The sequence below is a fragment of the Mirounga angustirostris genome, unplaced genomic scaffold, assembly GCF_029215605.1.
Source record: "Mirounga angustirostris isolate CCGP_5_RB_7025 unplaced genomic scaffold, mMirAng1.0.hap1 SCAF_12, whole genome shotgun sequence".
NCBI classification, from domain to species: Eukaryota; Metazoa; Chordata; class Mammalia; order Carnivora; family Phocidae; genus Mirounga; species Mirounga angustirostris.
This window is the reverse complement of record NW_026991720.1, coordinates 28178821-28192942: the sequence shown is the minus strand read 5'-3', so window position 1 is coordinate 28192942 and position 14122 is coordinate 28178821. Positions and strand designations below refer to the sequence as shown.

At 36.1% G+C, this 14122-nt stretch overlaps 1 protein-coding gene across 11 annotated transcripts in view; it reads right to left on the bottom strand.

Moving 5' to 3' along the window:
• CADPS2 (calcium dependent secretion activator 2) overlaps positions 1-14122 on the bottom strand; it is a 517989-nt gene that overhangs the window by 151174 nt on the left and 352693 nt on the right. For all 11 annotated transcript variants that reach the window (XM_064575007.1, XM_064574999.1, XM_064575000.1 and 8 more), the window contains 2 exons: positions 6089-6197; positions 4869-5069 (listed from right to left, as the gene is read on the bottom strand). In XM_064575007.1, the coding sequence (XP_064431077.1) occupies positions 4869-5069; positions 6089-6197 (310 nt within the window). The remainder of the gene's footprint in view (positions 1-4868; positions 5070-6088; positions 6198-14122) is intronic.

The following is a 14122-nucleotide window of genomic DNA, read 5'->3' as shown; positions in this document are numbered from 1 at the left end:
TTAATTAGGAGTTTGTTCACACTTCTATTATTGACCCAAATAATTTCTTAGCTTGTTTTTGTTAAATTCACTAAAAACGGATGTATGAATTTACACATCTTGCTTTCTGGGGCAAATAACAACTAGTATTTTCGCATGACAATTTTAATCAACACATACAGACCTAGAATCATAAGCAAAGCAAACCAGTATTCAACATTTACGTGAAATAATATATTCAATGTAAAGTAAAACATACCTATGAAGTGTGAAATTATCTTACTAGATCAAGAAAATAAGCTCATAAAATTAAATGTAAGTTTATATTCCAATTTAAGAATTTTTTAAAAAAAATTTGATTTAAAAAGAAGGTAACTTTTCTGGCTCATTTTTGACATTTCTTTATTATTGGAAGTCAATTAGTACTGTGTTGTGTTGTGTTGTATTATGTTACATACATATTGCATTGCATTATATACAGAAGAGAGAAAAATGAAAAACAGGTGCTTTGCATAGTGAAGGATAGTTTAACCAAAGAATGTCTGTCAGTCTGGCAAAAGGCAATGCACTGTCTGAAGCAGAAAATCTGGATAGCAAGCAGACCCCCGACCCTACCCGTTCAGTTTACCCTATTTTCTTAGAATTTCTAAATATCCTGAAAATCAAAGAAACAGGGAAGTCAGATAGATTCACGTACCAGAAAAATCTGTAAATACATACCATCATTTATATCCTAAAACAGATAAGGTTGCCTTCAAATAAGGTAGACTTTGGAAATTTATTATTTTGTTCTATCTCAACATTTAGTCAGTGTGTTTAGTTTTTAAGTTATAATAGATACTTCAAAGATAATTCAGAAAACAGAGGAAATAAATCAGTAACTAAACCCTTTAAACTCATCCACTGTGAATAGTTTAGGTATAAATTCTACTTATATTTATAAAATTTTTTAGCAGTTATAATATCACATACATAATTTAGTATTTTTCCACTTAGCATTACTGAGTATTTCTTTTCCATGCTATCATAACACCTTCACAGCCATTACCTTTATTCCCACATGAATGGTAGATATTAGGTTGTTTCCACTTTACTCTTGTGGCAAAAATGAACTTTTTTTCATAAATGGTAAAGTTAACCTAAATATTCTGGGTTTGTCTAGAAACTAGGAGACTGACACTGTAAACAAGATCATGATATTCCTTTAAAAATCACATTATTATAAAGATTTTAATACAATGAAGCAAAAAAAAAAAAAATCATGAAAATACTTACCCTTACCAGCTATAGGTCAGCAAAGGAATGAAAAAGCATATTTAAATGGATTAGGAGCATACTGACTTCTATAACTAGTCATTTTAATTTCATATCATTTTCTTACTTTCTACTAATGACTCTAAAAGTTGTTCTTCCTAGAGGTGATCAAAAAAGAAGAAAAGGAAATGCCAGGGAAATCGCAGAAGGGAAGAAAATACTAAGGGCTAACTACTCTCTGGAGAAGTCCAATGGGTGGCTTCTCTGCGAGAGGTCAAGATCAGTATTCTCATTCAATGAGGTACAAACACATCTTTCTTCCTTCCTCCCCTCCCCCCACCTTTTTAAAGAAAGATGAAACAGCAGGGTCTTCTGTGATAGAAAACTTTACTAAACATCTGGAATACAGGAAAGCTGTTGTTAACATAACCAAAACAGTTTGGCTTTTTACAACAAGTTTGGATTTTTTGGAACAAGTGAATCAAGGGGCTAGAAAACTCCATCCCACTTAACCTAATCAACACTGCTTTGACAATAGGCTGATATCTGATCGTAGAAAGGTTTTGTGAGAAAGAGAGTACATGGTTATTTGAATCAACTGATTACTAGATCTTATATTCATTAATTCTATATTGCATAGTCATGGCCTTAATGTTCTAGGCCAGGGGTTGGGTATTTCTTGCACTTAGGATATGAAAAAAAATACTGAAACACAAGTGAGGAGACCTTTTCACAAAAATAATGTTCAAGTGGTTCTCAAATGAGGGTGTTTCTAGCCCATCTTTAACTCTGCCCCCCCCCCAACATTTGGCAATGTCTGAAGATATTTTCAGTTATCAGGTGTGTGGGGGGGTATGGTTTGCTACTGGAATCTAGTGAGTGGAAGCCAAGGATGAAGCTAAGCATCCTATAATTCACAGGACAGCCCTCCTGGCAACCCTTGAAACAAAGCATTATCTGGCCCAAAATGTTAGTGCCGAGGTTGAGAAATCTTACTCTAACTTGCAAAAAAACAATCATTCTGTTTCTTGTCAGGATGCAGTCATGGAGAACAGATTTACCTCCTACCTGAAACAACTAAAAATTCAGAAAAAAATACATTAAAGAAATAGTTCTCAAAACATTGGACATCAGACGACCCAGGAGAGTGATTCCTGAGAAACAGGAAACAAATGTGGTGAGCTGAGGATCAAGTTAAGACCCGGAAAAACTTTCAAAGCTGAGGCACAGGGAACAAGAACCCACAAAGCACTAGCGTGCTCCCCAAGTTGAGAAGATGGACCTGACAATTCAGGAAGGTCAAAATGGCTAGAGTCTGCCTGCAAGAATACGGTTTCCTACCCCTTCCTCTTTCCATATTCAGTTGAATACTGATTGCTTCACACATGTGAGGAGACCACCTCTGGCCAGAGAAGAAATCATCCTAAAGGATGAGAGGGGGCAGTGCCGAAAACTCACACAGAGCCTGCAATAGTACTTGTTCTCAACAGTCAGTAGGAAACCTCAAAATTCATGGGTCATCACTTAGAGTCTTTAAGAAGAATCGTGGTCCCGAAATGGGGAAAATTAATCCAAGACTAGACACTATTTAGTTCCACCTAACAAAACTTAAGAGTAAAACCTGAAAAGATTGAACTGTTTCCAAGTGACTTAACTGTGTCTTAGAATAAAACTATAGGACATTTTCATGAAGAAAACTACATCAAGGCACATTATAAACTAACTGCTCAACACCAGTGTTAAAGAGAAAATCTTTAAAGCAGCTAGAGGGAAAAAAGACATTATGTACACAGAAACAGGCAAAAATGAACACATTTCTCATTATAAAACAAGGTGTTAGAGTATGAGGCAAAATCTTTAAAGTACTGAAAGAAATTTTCTTTCAAAATGAAGGTAAATTACTTTTTCATATGTAAGAAAGTTAAAAGAATCACCACCAGACTTGCACTTAAGTCACAAGAAGTCTTTCAAGAAATATATTTTTTTAAAGATTTGACAGAGAGAGAGAGAGAGAGAGAGAGAGATAGCGAGCAAGAGAGTGAGCACAAGTGGGAAGCAGCAGGCAGAAGGAGATGGAGAAGCAGGGTCCCCGCCCAGCAGGGAGCCTGATACGGGGCTCAATCCCAGGACCCTGGGATCATGACGTGAGCCGAAGGCAGACACTTAACCAACTGAGCCACCCAGGCGCCCCAAGAAGTAAGAGATTTCTACAAGACAACGGAGAACACTGGAACTGGTAACTACTTGGGTAAGTATATAACAAATATTTTCTCATACTATTTAAATTTCCCTAAAAGGTAATTGACTGTTAAGGCAATAATTATAATAGCAAGGTATTGTGGGATTTATAATATGTGAAGAAGTAAAATGTAGGACAAGAATAGTCTAGAGGCTAGAAGGGGAGAAATGGAAGTATACTATTTTAAGCTGCATATACTATTGATGAAGTGCTATGAAGATGGACTGTGGTAAGTTTATTTTTATTTTTATTTATTTATTTATTTATTTATTTGAGAGAGAGAATGAGAGACACAGAGCATGAGAGGGAAGAGGGCAGAGGGGGAAGCAGACTCCCCGCTGAGCAGGGAGCCCGATGCGGGACTCGATCCCGGGACTCCAGGATCATGACCTGAGCCGAAGGCAGTCGCTTAACCAACTGAGCCACCCAGGCGCCCCTGGACTGTGGTAAGTTTAAAGAGGTATACTTCTAACCCTGAAACACAAAGGTAGCTGGACTTGAGCTCATATTCCATCTTTAATTTTTGGCTTAATGTGCCATGAAGATGCCCAGACATGATAGTGAAAAGAGAGAAGTTATTTGATACGAGAAAAATACAAGACCAAAATAATGCATGTCAAGATGTTACTCCCCTGGAGAAGAACCTTAATAGTAGAACCTTTTAACTGAAAAGTCAAAAATTGAATTTAAAGTCATAGAAAAACTGACATTACAGATGAGACCAAAGAAGCTTTGCAAAGGAGTGTAACAAGTTAGAATATTTGGTTTAATGATTATTAAAGCTGTGTTTGAAAATATTTCTATAACTAGTAAATCATTTGTTATTAATCACTTATAGATTCAAGTGAAAAATAAATTTTTTTAAATGATTTAAATTAGCATACAAAGGATGACATGAATACTAAGGTATTTAGATAAAGTTGGCTTGATGACTTGCTCTTTTTTATCAATCTACAGCAGAAAATAGCCCTATTATCCTTCTGGACTATTAAGAACAACCCTAGGAAGTGATGGTTCATCATTTTGGTGTTCTGGAGTCCTATCAATGCTTATTTGATTTTGTAATACTTTTCCCATTTTTATAGAACATGTAAGGTAAAACAGTAAGTTTAAATAAATTTTATTGGAGAAGTTTTAGTGTTTTCTTATATGTTCTGCAGATTCCCAGATATACCCTAATGCTTGGCAAATTCAGGACTGAAAACCCACGCAACATTTATTCCAGATCTGTGTGAAAAAATTAGAGAGTTGATTCTATGGCTACTAATACAAATGATTTTTATTCAATTAGGAATTCATTAATGATGTAAACTATGATACTGAACAAATGTGTCTCAATTTTATATCTTATTAAGGTTATTAATTGATAATCCAATTATTTTTCAACAAAACTTACAAAGCTGAGCATCTGCATGGAGAGTCCCACCTTTAGGATTCAGTTTCTGGGTTTGAATCGCAGGAATGGGTTTATATGACTGACCTGTGGCCCTATACATGGCCTGAACCCATAATATTCTATCCTGTTCATCATCACTGGCAAATATCACAGTGTCTCCTTCTTTAACTGCATTAAAGAACATATGACCACCCTGAAGACCTGTGGAGGAAGAAAGACGTCATTAAAAACTTACATAATTGGCAGATTTCAAGCTCATGCACTAAACAGTCACATGGAAGAGAATCAGTTTGACATTGGTAGCTCAATGCTGTTAACAGGAGAAAGGTTTAAACTTCCATATAACTTTAAAAATTAAAAACAGCTTAAGGAAACGAACAGTTCATGACACAGTAACATTCTGCAAGCCATAAAAACCTACTCCATAGAAATATATAGCACAGTCTGCAAACTCAGGCCAGAGAAGAAAGTCTTATCTTTTGGCACATTTCTCATTCTACATGCAGGAGAAATATATGGTGATTTTAGCAGAAAAGAAACACAGGTAGGGCAAAAACAATACTTGTATCTGTATGGTATTTTATCCTTTGCAAAATTCTTTGACAAAGAAGCTATTTTGCATTTTTCTGTGACCAATTAGTGAATGGGATCACAGATTCCTACTTTTAATCTCTCCATATTAAATTCCTAATCTCTGTATTAAATCTACATATTTCTTAGTATTGCTTTATTAATTTCATTAACCTCCACATATTAATTCATTCCCTCACCAATGTTAGATACCAAGCATCTAGTACATACGTAGTATTAATATGGAAGTAGGGAGAGAATTTAAGAATGTGATATGGGGAAAAAAATTGGTAGAATATACAAAAATTCATCTGCTGCTTCCTTCCCTATTTCTGTCTCTTTTACCTTTTGGCTTTCCAGTAAGAAGTTCATATAAGCATTGCTGATATTTCTCATATAATTTTTCTATTACAGTAACTTTCACATATTGTATCGTTGTCTTAAAGATAACAGAAATGAGGAGTTATGGCTAAAGCTAAGTAGCCCTCAGAAAGATATACTTTGAATCTCATGAAGTCTTGTCTAGGTACATAAATGAAATATGCCCTCTATTCATTCAATGGAGTTTGAAACCTAGAACAGAGACAGGATATTTATGAGAATTTCATCAATACATGAATGGCAGAGAAAGCGATACAATTTAGAATTACCTGGGTGGGGGTCTGTGTAATCCACAGTGTATCCTTCCAGTTGCATTAGTTCTTGTGGTTCAGACTTTTTTTCTCTATAACTGCACATAGCAAATGTGTATTGGCTAACCTGTACAAGAAAAGGTTTGCAGATTGCTTGCATTAAATTTCTTTTATTTTTTATCAGAAGACTCTTTGCCAAATTTTAAAGATAACATGCTTTGCTCATAAATTATTAAATGTCAGCATTTTTCAAAACCTAGCTCAGGGATTAAAGCACCTTTCATCTGTCAGCTTGCAGTTAGGCCTTCCATGCCTATGATCCAGCATATCCCAAACCAACAATCTGCTGGCCAAGATTCTATGAGATATTAATAGAAGCACCATAAAAAAGCATTCACATCAAAAATAAGTTTGAGAATTACTGGGTTAACTAAAGATAAACAGGCTTCTTCTACAGCATGTTTTCTTATGACCTTTAATAGGCTAACATACTTTGTGAATCTCTAAGGGTAAGACAACAGGAACATTCTCAAACTTATACGATCATGGAATTACATATTATTTTATTTTTTTTAGAGAGAGAGAGGGAGAGTGTGTGCTTGTGTGGGAGAGGGCAAGGTAGTGGGGGCAGAGGGACAGAGAGAATCTTATGTAGGCTCCAGGCTCAGTGCAGAGCCCACGTGGGGCTGGATCTCACGACTCCGAGATCCTGACCCAAGCCGAAATTAAGAGTCCAACACTTAACCAACTGAGCCACCCAGGAGCCCCATGGAACTACATTTTAAAGCATGCTTATTTTAACCTTTAACTAAAGCAAAAGAAAAAAAGATTTTAATAAATGTTGAGAATTTACTGTAACCAAACCCACAGGAAGGTCCAGGGTAAGTGAGTTTTAGGCAGCCAGTGACTTAACACTGCCAAGATCCGCTGTCTCTCCATTCTACTTCTCTTTCGAAACTGGCTTCATTTTCTTGTGGGGCAGTCTGGTTGACCTAGAACCACAGTTGCAAACAGCTCTCAGTCACCTCCCTGGCTGTCCCACCCTGAGTCATGAGGCCGTATTTGCACCAATCACCGTGGCTAAGGGGTAAAAGTAACATTAGCCCAATTTGGGTCAAGAGCTTACATCTGTGGCCAAGAATGTCACATGCTACAACAGGTGGGCTCTGAGAAGTTCCCCCAAAATAGAGACAGGAGGTGCTGTTCCCAGCAGGAGATAAGAATGTTTGGTAGATTAATACCTAAATTGCAAAATATCTTACAACACAGGATCCATGGAAAAGTTTCGGGTAATGTGAATTATGCCCCCTTTCCACTTTTAAATACAGATGAAACTAAGAAAACATAAAAAGAGCTTTTAATAGACAAAGATTAAAGAGGACTCAAAAGCGAGCTAATTATGAAAGAAAAAATTACATGGACTACGTTAAAATTAAGAAATTCTCCTCATTAAAGGATACCACGAAGAAAGTAAAAAGGCAAAGCCACAAACTAAGAGAAGATGTATGCAAAATATATATACTTGACAAAGCACTAGTATCTATCGATATGGAGGGACAGATAAGAGCAGCAACTGAGGTTACTGAGAGACGAGGCGATTCTGCTTTAGGACTGCAGCATCAACTCCTGCCTGAGGCTCCAGCCCGCTGGAAACTTATATTCTGTAAGCCTTACTATGTATTACGCAATCCCTTTGAGCCAGCAAATCTCCTTCTAAGAACTTATTCCAAATAAACGAGTATTCAAAGATGCATGTGTAGTGTGTTCATCACAGTATTGAATATAAGCAAAAACTGGAAAAACCAGCAGTGGTTTGGTTAAATACATTATGGCATGACCACACAGTAGAATGCTATTCAGCCATCAAAACACATGACAGATTTTTTTTTTCCCAGACATGGAACTATTTCTAAGATAACATCATAACAAAAAGTAGGTGAAAAACAAAAATGTAGAGTGTGCTCTTTTGGGTAAACACTATATATACATATGAGTAAGATACAGACTAAGATATCTATAGTAATTATTAGAAGGTGCAATTGTGGGTGATTTTATTTAGAGTTTTTAAAAAAATATGAATTATGTTTAAAAAAATTTTAAGTAATCTCTACACTGAATATGGGGCTCAAGCTCACAACTCCTGACATCAAGAGTCACATGCTCTACCAACTGAGCCAGCCAGGTGCCCCTGAGTTATATTTTAATGAGGAGAAAAAGAGTACAGCTACTTATTTTGAAAAACAAAAAAACCCCGTAAAACCTTTGGGAATCGTGAGGCAAATAACCTGAAAACACCTGTGGTTCTTGTACTCTGAAGTTTTCCTTTTCTTGCCCTCATAGACTGTTGATGAATGTACTTTTTCACCTGCCTATGCTCAAGGCTTACAGATGAAACCTGGTAGTGGCTCCTACAGTGATCTGTTACCAAAGGCGGCTTCAGTTTCCTTGTGTAAAAAGGTATGATTGTGGGGGATTTGGAGAGATTGGGAGAGGTGTGGTGGTGGGTGGTGAATGATGACATTATACTTCCATTATTCGTTCTAAAAAGAAGCTCATTCTCTTACTTAAGGGCAATAACTTAGTCTCAAGTTCCACTATTCTTCCATAAAGTGATTTAATGTAGTGTTATCTTAATATAAAATATTTCAAGCATGAACAAAAGTACAATAATATACTAACATGTCTATTTTTTAAAGATTTGAGAGAGCAAGTGAGAGAGAGCGAGAGAGCGCATGTGTGCAGAGGAGGGGCAGAGGGAAAGAGAAACTTAAGCAAACTCCACACAGAGTGTGGAGCCTGACACAGGGCTCCATCTCATGACTCTGAGATCATGACCTGAGCTGAAACCAAGAGTGGCTTTTAACCAATTGAACCACCCAGGTGCCCCTGAATCATAACTTTTTTTTTTTTTTAAGATTTTATTTATTTATTTGAGAGAGAGAGAGAGAGAGAAACAGCATGAGAGGGGAGAGGGTCAGAGGGAGAAGCAGGTGCCCCGCTGAGCCAGGAGCCCGATGTGGGACTCGATCCCAGGACCCTGGAATCATGACCTGAGTTGAAGGCAGAAGCCACCCAGGTGTCCCCGAATCATAACTTCTTGTATATATATACTTCAGAATTTTTTGTTTAGTTTTATCTACTCAAACATGTTTTCTTTTCTCTCTCCACAGAGGTAATCACCATGCTGAACTTTGTGCTTATTATTTCCATGCATGTTTTAAAAGTTTTATTACATATAATATTTTAGGTTCCTAGACCCAATTCCAACCTGTTGGGTATGTAGGCAGGGTGGCTTCCACACCAATAACAAACAATGCTCTGGACACCAGCTGGGTGTCCCACAATACACTCAATTCTAACTCTATACCAAGAGAGCACACAGAATTAGAATTCCACAGGTTAAGGGTTCAGTCCTACAAGACTGCCTCAACCTAACCCCCTTTTCAGATGCCAGTCATAACCCCAGGCTGTATAATCTATAGATTGGAGGTTCCTATCTACCCTTTCCTTGTACTTCAGATGCTAGTCCAAATTATTACCTGTATTTCTGACGGGCTACAGATTAGTAGGAGTTCCCACAACCTCCTCCCTAAATCAACTGTTCACCAGCCTGGAAACTCTCCCAATCCCCTTCTTTTAGGTTTTTATAGAGGCTTCATTACAGTGGCATGACTGATTAAATCTCTGGCCATTAGCGATTTATTCAGCGTCCAGCCCCTCTCCCCTCCCCTACGTCTGGGAGGGTGAGGGGTAGGTGAGAGTGAAAGTTCCAACTCTCTAATCACACTGTTGGTCCTCTAGGCAAGCAGCTGCCCATCCTTAGGTGGGTTCTACAAGTCACCAGTAACATAACAAAAGACACCTTTAGCACTCTTTAGGAAAGTACAAGGGTTCTGTGTTAGAATGGGGATGAAGACCAAATATATATTTATTATAAATCACAATTACCATGTAAGTAAATTGATAAGGTATTTCTTCACACACTTTAAAACTTTGTATGAATGAATCAGACACATTTCTTCTGCAACTCCCCCTCCCCAAAGTTCAACATATTTAACCATCTTGATACAAACACTTCGAACTGAATTATCACACCTTACCCAATGTTCTAGTGATGGCCTTCAGTTTCTTACACTTGTTGCCATTAAAAATAATGCCCAACGGTCATTCTTGCACACATGTGTGAGAGCTATTTGAAGGGCTACAACAGGGAGCGGAACTGCTAGGTTGTAGGGCGTGTGTATCTTCAACCTCACTAGATATTTCAAAACTACTTTCCAATTCATACATACACCAGTGGTACATGAGAGCTCCTGATACTACCCATCTTTGCCGAACTTGGTATTTTGAGTCTTTTTATATTTTACCAATTTTGATGAATGGGAAGTGGTATCTCACTAGTACCTGAATTTACAATTTTCATTACTAATAGAGCTGAGCATTTCCTCATGTTTTTTTACACTTGGGATTTCTTTTTCTGTCGGTTTCTTTATTAAACAAGTTTGCTCATTTTCTAATGTATCAGTCATTCAAATTCTTTTTCCACAGTTTTGCTAAAAGTTTATTTCCTTTTTTGAGTGCTTGCAAAGAATATCTTTGCATTTTGTTACTTTATGTTTTCTATTCCTTAATTTCTGTGAGCTTTATTATTTCTCCCTTCTTTTGGGGGGTAGTTAACTTTATTCTTTCATGAATATTTTAATTCATCTACTTAGCTTAGCCATTTTCAGTTGTTATTCATTTATAATTCAACAAACCTAAATGCATGTATATTTCGGTTTATTCTAAATTTACCTTCGCTTCATCTCACAAGTTATATATAGCATTTTCATTAGTTCAGTTCTATTTCTCATATTCATTTGTTCTTTTCTACATGAGTTATTTACAAGTGTGCTTTTAAATTTGGATCTGCAGTTACACTTTTATTACTGAGTTTTAAAGTAATTCCACTGTGACCAGAATGATTCAGAATTTTGGTCTTTTTTGAGACCTGCTCTATTGCCTAGGGCACAGCCAATTGTTAAAAGAATGCTTAAAAAGAATGCATCTTTTGCAATTATTGTTCAGTGATTATATCCATTATATCAAATTTACTAATTGTGTAGAAAAATATACTACACGGCTTTCTGGTATTTCTTCCGATGTGTCAGTTATTGAGAGGTATGTTAAAATTTCCTGCCCATGCTATCTACCTGTGACTTCTTCATACAATTCCCTCGAATGTTGCTTTATATTTTTTTGAAGACACATAATCTTACACATATATGCCTTATACTAAAATATGTTATCTGATAACAGTCAATATTTATAGCAGCCCTTGTCTTTACCCATTTTTTGGCCACTACTGTTTCTTGAATCACACACCCTCATTGAGTTCAATTTCCTTCTTTAGTAAAATCTTTTAGAGTCAGTGTTTATTTTAAAATAAGTCTTTAATTCTCCCTTATGAATGACTGTTTAGGTGGTTATATAGTATGCTAGGCTAGTAATCCTTCAGCACTTTGAAGATATTATTCCATTGCCAGAAAGCTTATATATCCATGTTGAAAAGTTTGATAAAGTCCAATTGTGGTCTCTTTGTAGTTAATTTGCTTTTTCTCTCTGATTTCTCTTAAATGTTCTCTTTATCTGTTAGCCTGTGTTTTAATTTTTAATTAAAAAAAAATAAGTAAACTCTACCCCCAATGTGCGGCTCAAACTTACAACCCTGAGATCAAGAATCACATGCTCTACCGACTAAGGCAATGAGGCACCCCTGTTATCCTGTAGTTTTACTGTGAAATTCTGGGGAGTTTTAACGTTTACCCTGATTGATAATTGTAGTATTTCTTGTATCTGAGAATTCATGACTTTTATCAATTTTAGAATCTTGGTCATTATCTTTCCAAATGTTGACTCTACCTCATTTTCCCTTTATTCTTTCTTTAAATTCTATCAGAAGTATCTTGGAACTTTAGATTCTTTCCTATCTTTTAGCTCTTTGCATATTTTATGCTTCTTCATTTCTCTATGCTGGGTAGTAATTTCTTAAGATTATAATATTCTATCATTAATTACATCACTAATTTTCTCTTTAGATGTGTCTAAACTACTGTCTCACCTGTCCAAAAAGGGTGTAATTTCAATGACTGTTTTAAATTTTTACTAGTAGCTCTACATAGCCCCATTCCAAATCTGCTTGTTCATTTTTCATAGTATTATGTTCTTTGTTTTGTTCTTTTCTTGTACTTTTGAATCAGTTTATAAATTTCATCACTGTAAATGCAATTATTTTATAGTTTATATAGATGACAATTATTACTGAAATTCTTGGGTGTATAAATAATTAATTTATTGTTTTGTAATTTTTAATGATGAGCTCATATCCAGCACCAGTTCATCTGGGGATATTTTATAAAACCTATGTTAAAGGTTCATATTTCCAAAAACAATTTTTTTTTTTTTAAATGTCAGATGCCTCAGATACATCATCAATCCAGAAGTACTGTTTATGTTAATTTCTTCACTTGGGCATTTCCCTTATATTTGTATAAAATAAATTAGAACTTCAACATTCTCTGAGTATAGGTTATAGTTACAAATTCTCAGGAGTCATTTTTACTCCATATTCAGAGCCTAAGGCCAATATAAATTTACTAGCCTGGGGGCAGTTTTTCTTCTAGTCCACATTTCACAGGGATCGAGCTCTTTTAAGTTCTTTAAGAGAAGATCTCTTATCCAAATTCCCACTTTGAGAATGCCTCAGGGTATGTTTTCTTTCTCTAAGTGAACAATAAAATCCCTACACACCAACATCAACACCTTGTCCCCATAAACCAGCCCCAATACGGCTACAAGATCAATGCACAAGCCTTCACTATTTGGTGCGTGTGGTTTTCCTTCTTGCAATACAGCTAGGCAATACAGCTGTTATATCTTACCCAGCATTTCTAGGTGTTTTTCACAAAAGAATTCTTAGCATTACCTTAGGGCTAGCCAAGACCACCAATTTGAATCCTTTGGCTAATCCTTCAATTTTCTTCTTTTTTTATGGAGCTTCTGAATAACGGGTCTAACTTTCCTATGTATGAGGAAAAACACTATACATTATCGACACAGTTCACTACATTCCAGGAAAAAAAAAATCTATGATGGGGTTAGTATATGAAACCAAAATATGTTCAGATTTGTCTTAGAGTTAAAATACAATTATTAGACTTCAGGAGACGAGTACCAAGGAATACTTTTGTGACCAATTATTAACAAGATAGAAAATTTATTGAGCCAATAATTCATAAGTTTCCTTTCCGTTCTTTCATTTGGAAGAATCTTAAAAAACTGGCTGAAAGAAAGTCTTCTGACACATCACCACACGAAGAATCTGGAATCTGCTGGGAGACAGATGACTCACACAGAAAGGTCTGTCTTCCCTGCACGGCTTGCAAAAATCTCCCGCAAATATTAGTTCGAATTTATAGCTACCACTGCGTTTGTTACTCCAGACAGGCTCTCCAACAAGACTCGCCCACTTTTATTCATTTTTCCACCTGAAGTCCCAAGCAGGAGTATATCACCTTCACCTTTAAAATTGCATGATTTATATTTCCTAATCTAGTAAACCCTACTCCTCCTTCCAGGACCCTTACAAACTTGTCCCCTTCACACAGTTTCTAGCTGCATTTACTAGTGTGTGTTCTTTGTTTCTGAGTCACCAGCTCCCACACTGTCTGGCATACAGTCCCTGCCTTTTAATTTCTCCATGAAGTTAAACTTTTTCAATTCAATAAAATATTCAGCCACATTCGAAAATCGATTTGATAGTACAGATCACATACTAAGCCTTGTTTTAAAAAAAAAATACTAAGAGTCTAGCAGTCCAAATTACCCAACTTGTACTCTTTAACGAATCTTCCTCCACTTACAAGTAATATTTGATTTTTTTTTAAATATCAAACACTCCAATTAAAATGTTCAGGAAACAATAAACATGAGGCTAAATTCATTCCTTTATCTACCTAGTCTGTCTTAAGCATCCATTTTGTGATGGACCCAGATTTCAGACATAGAGGAACC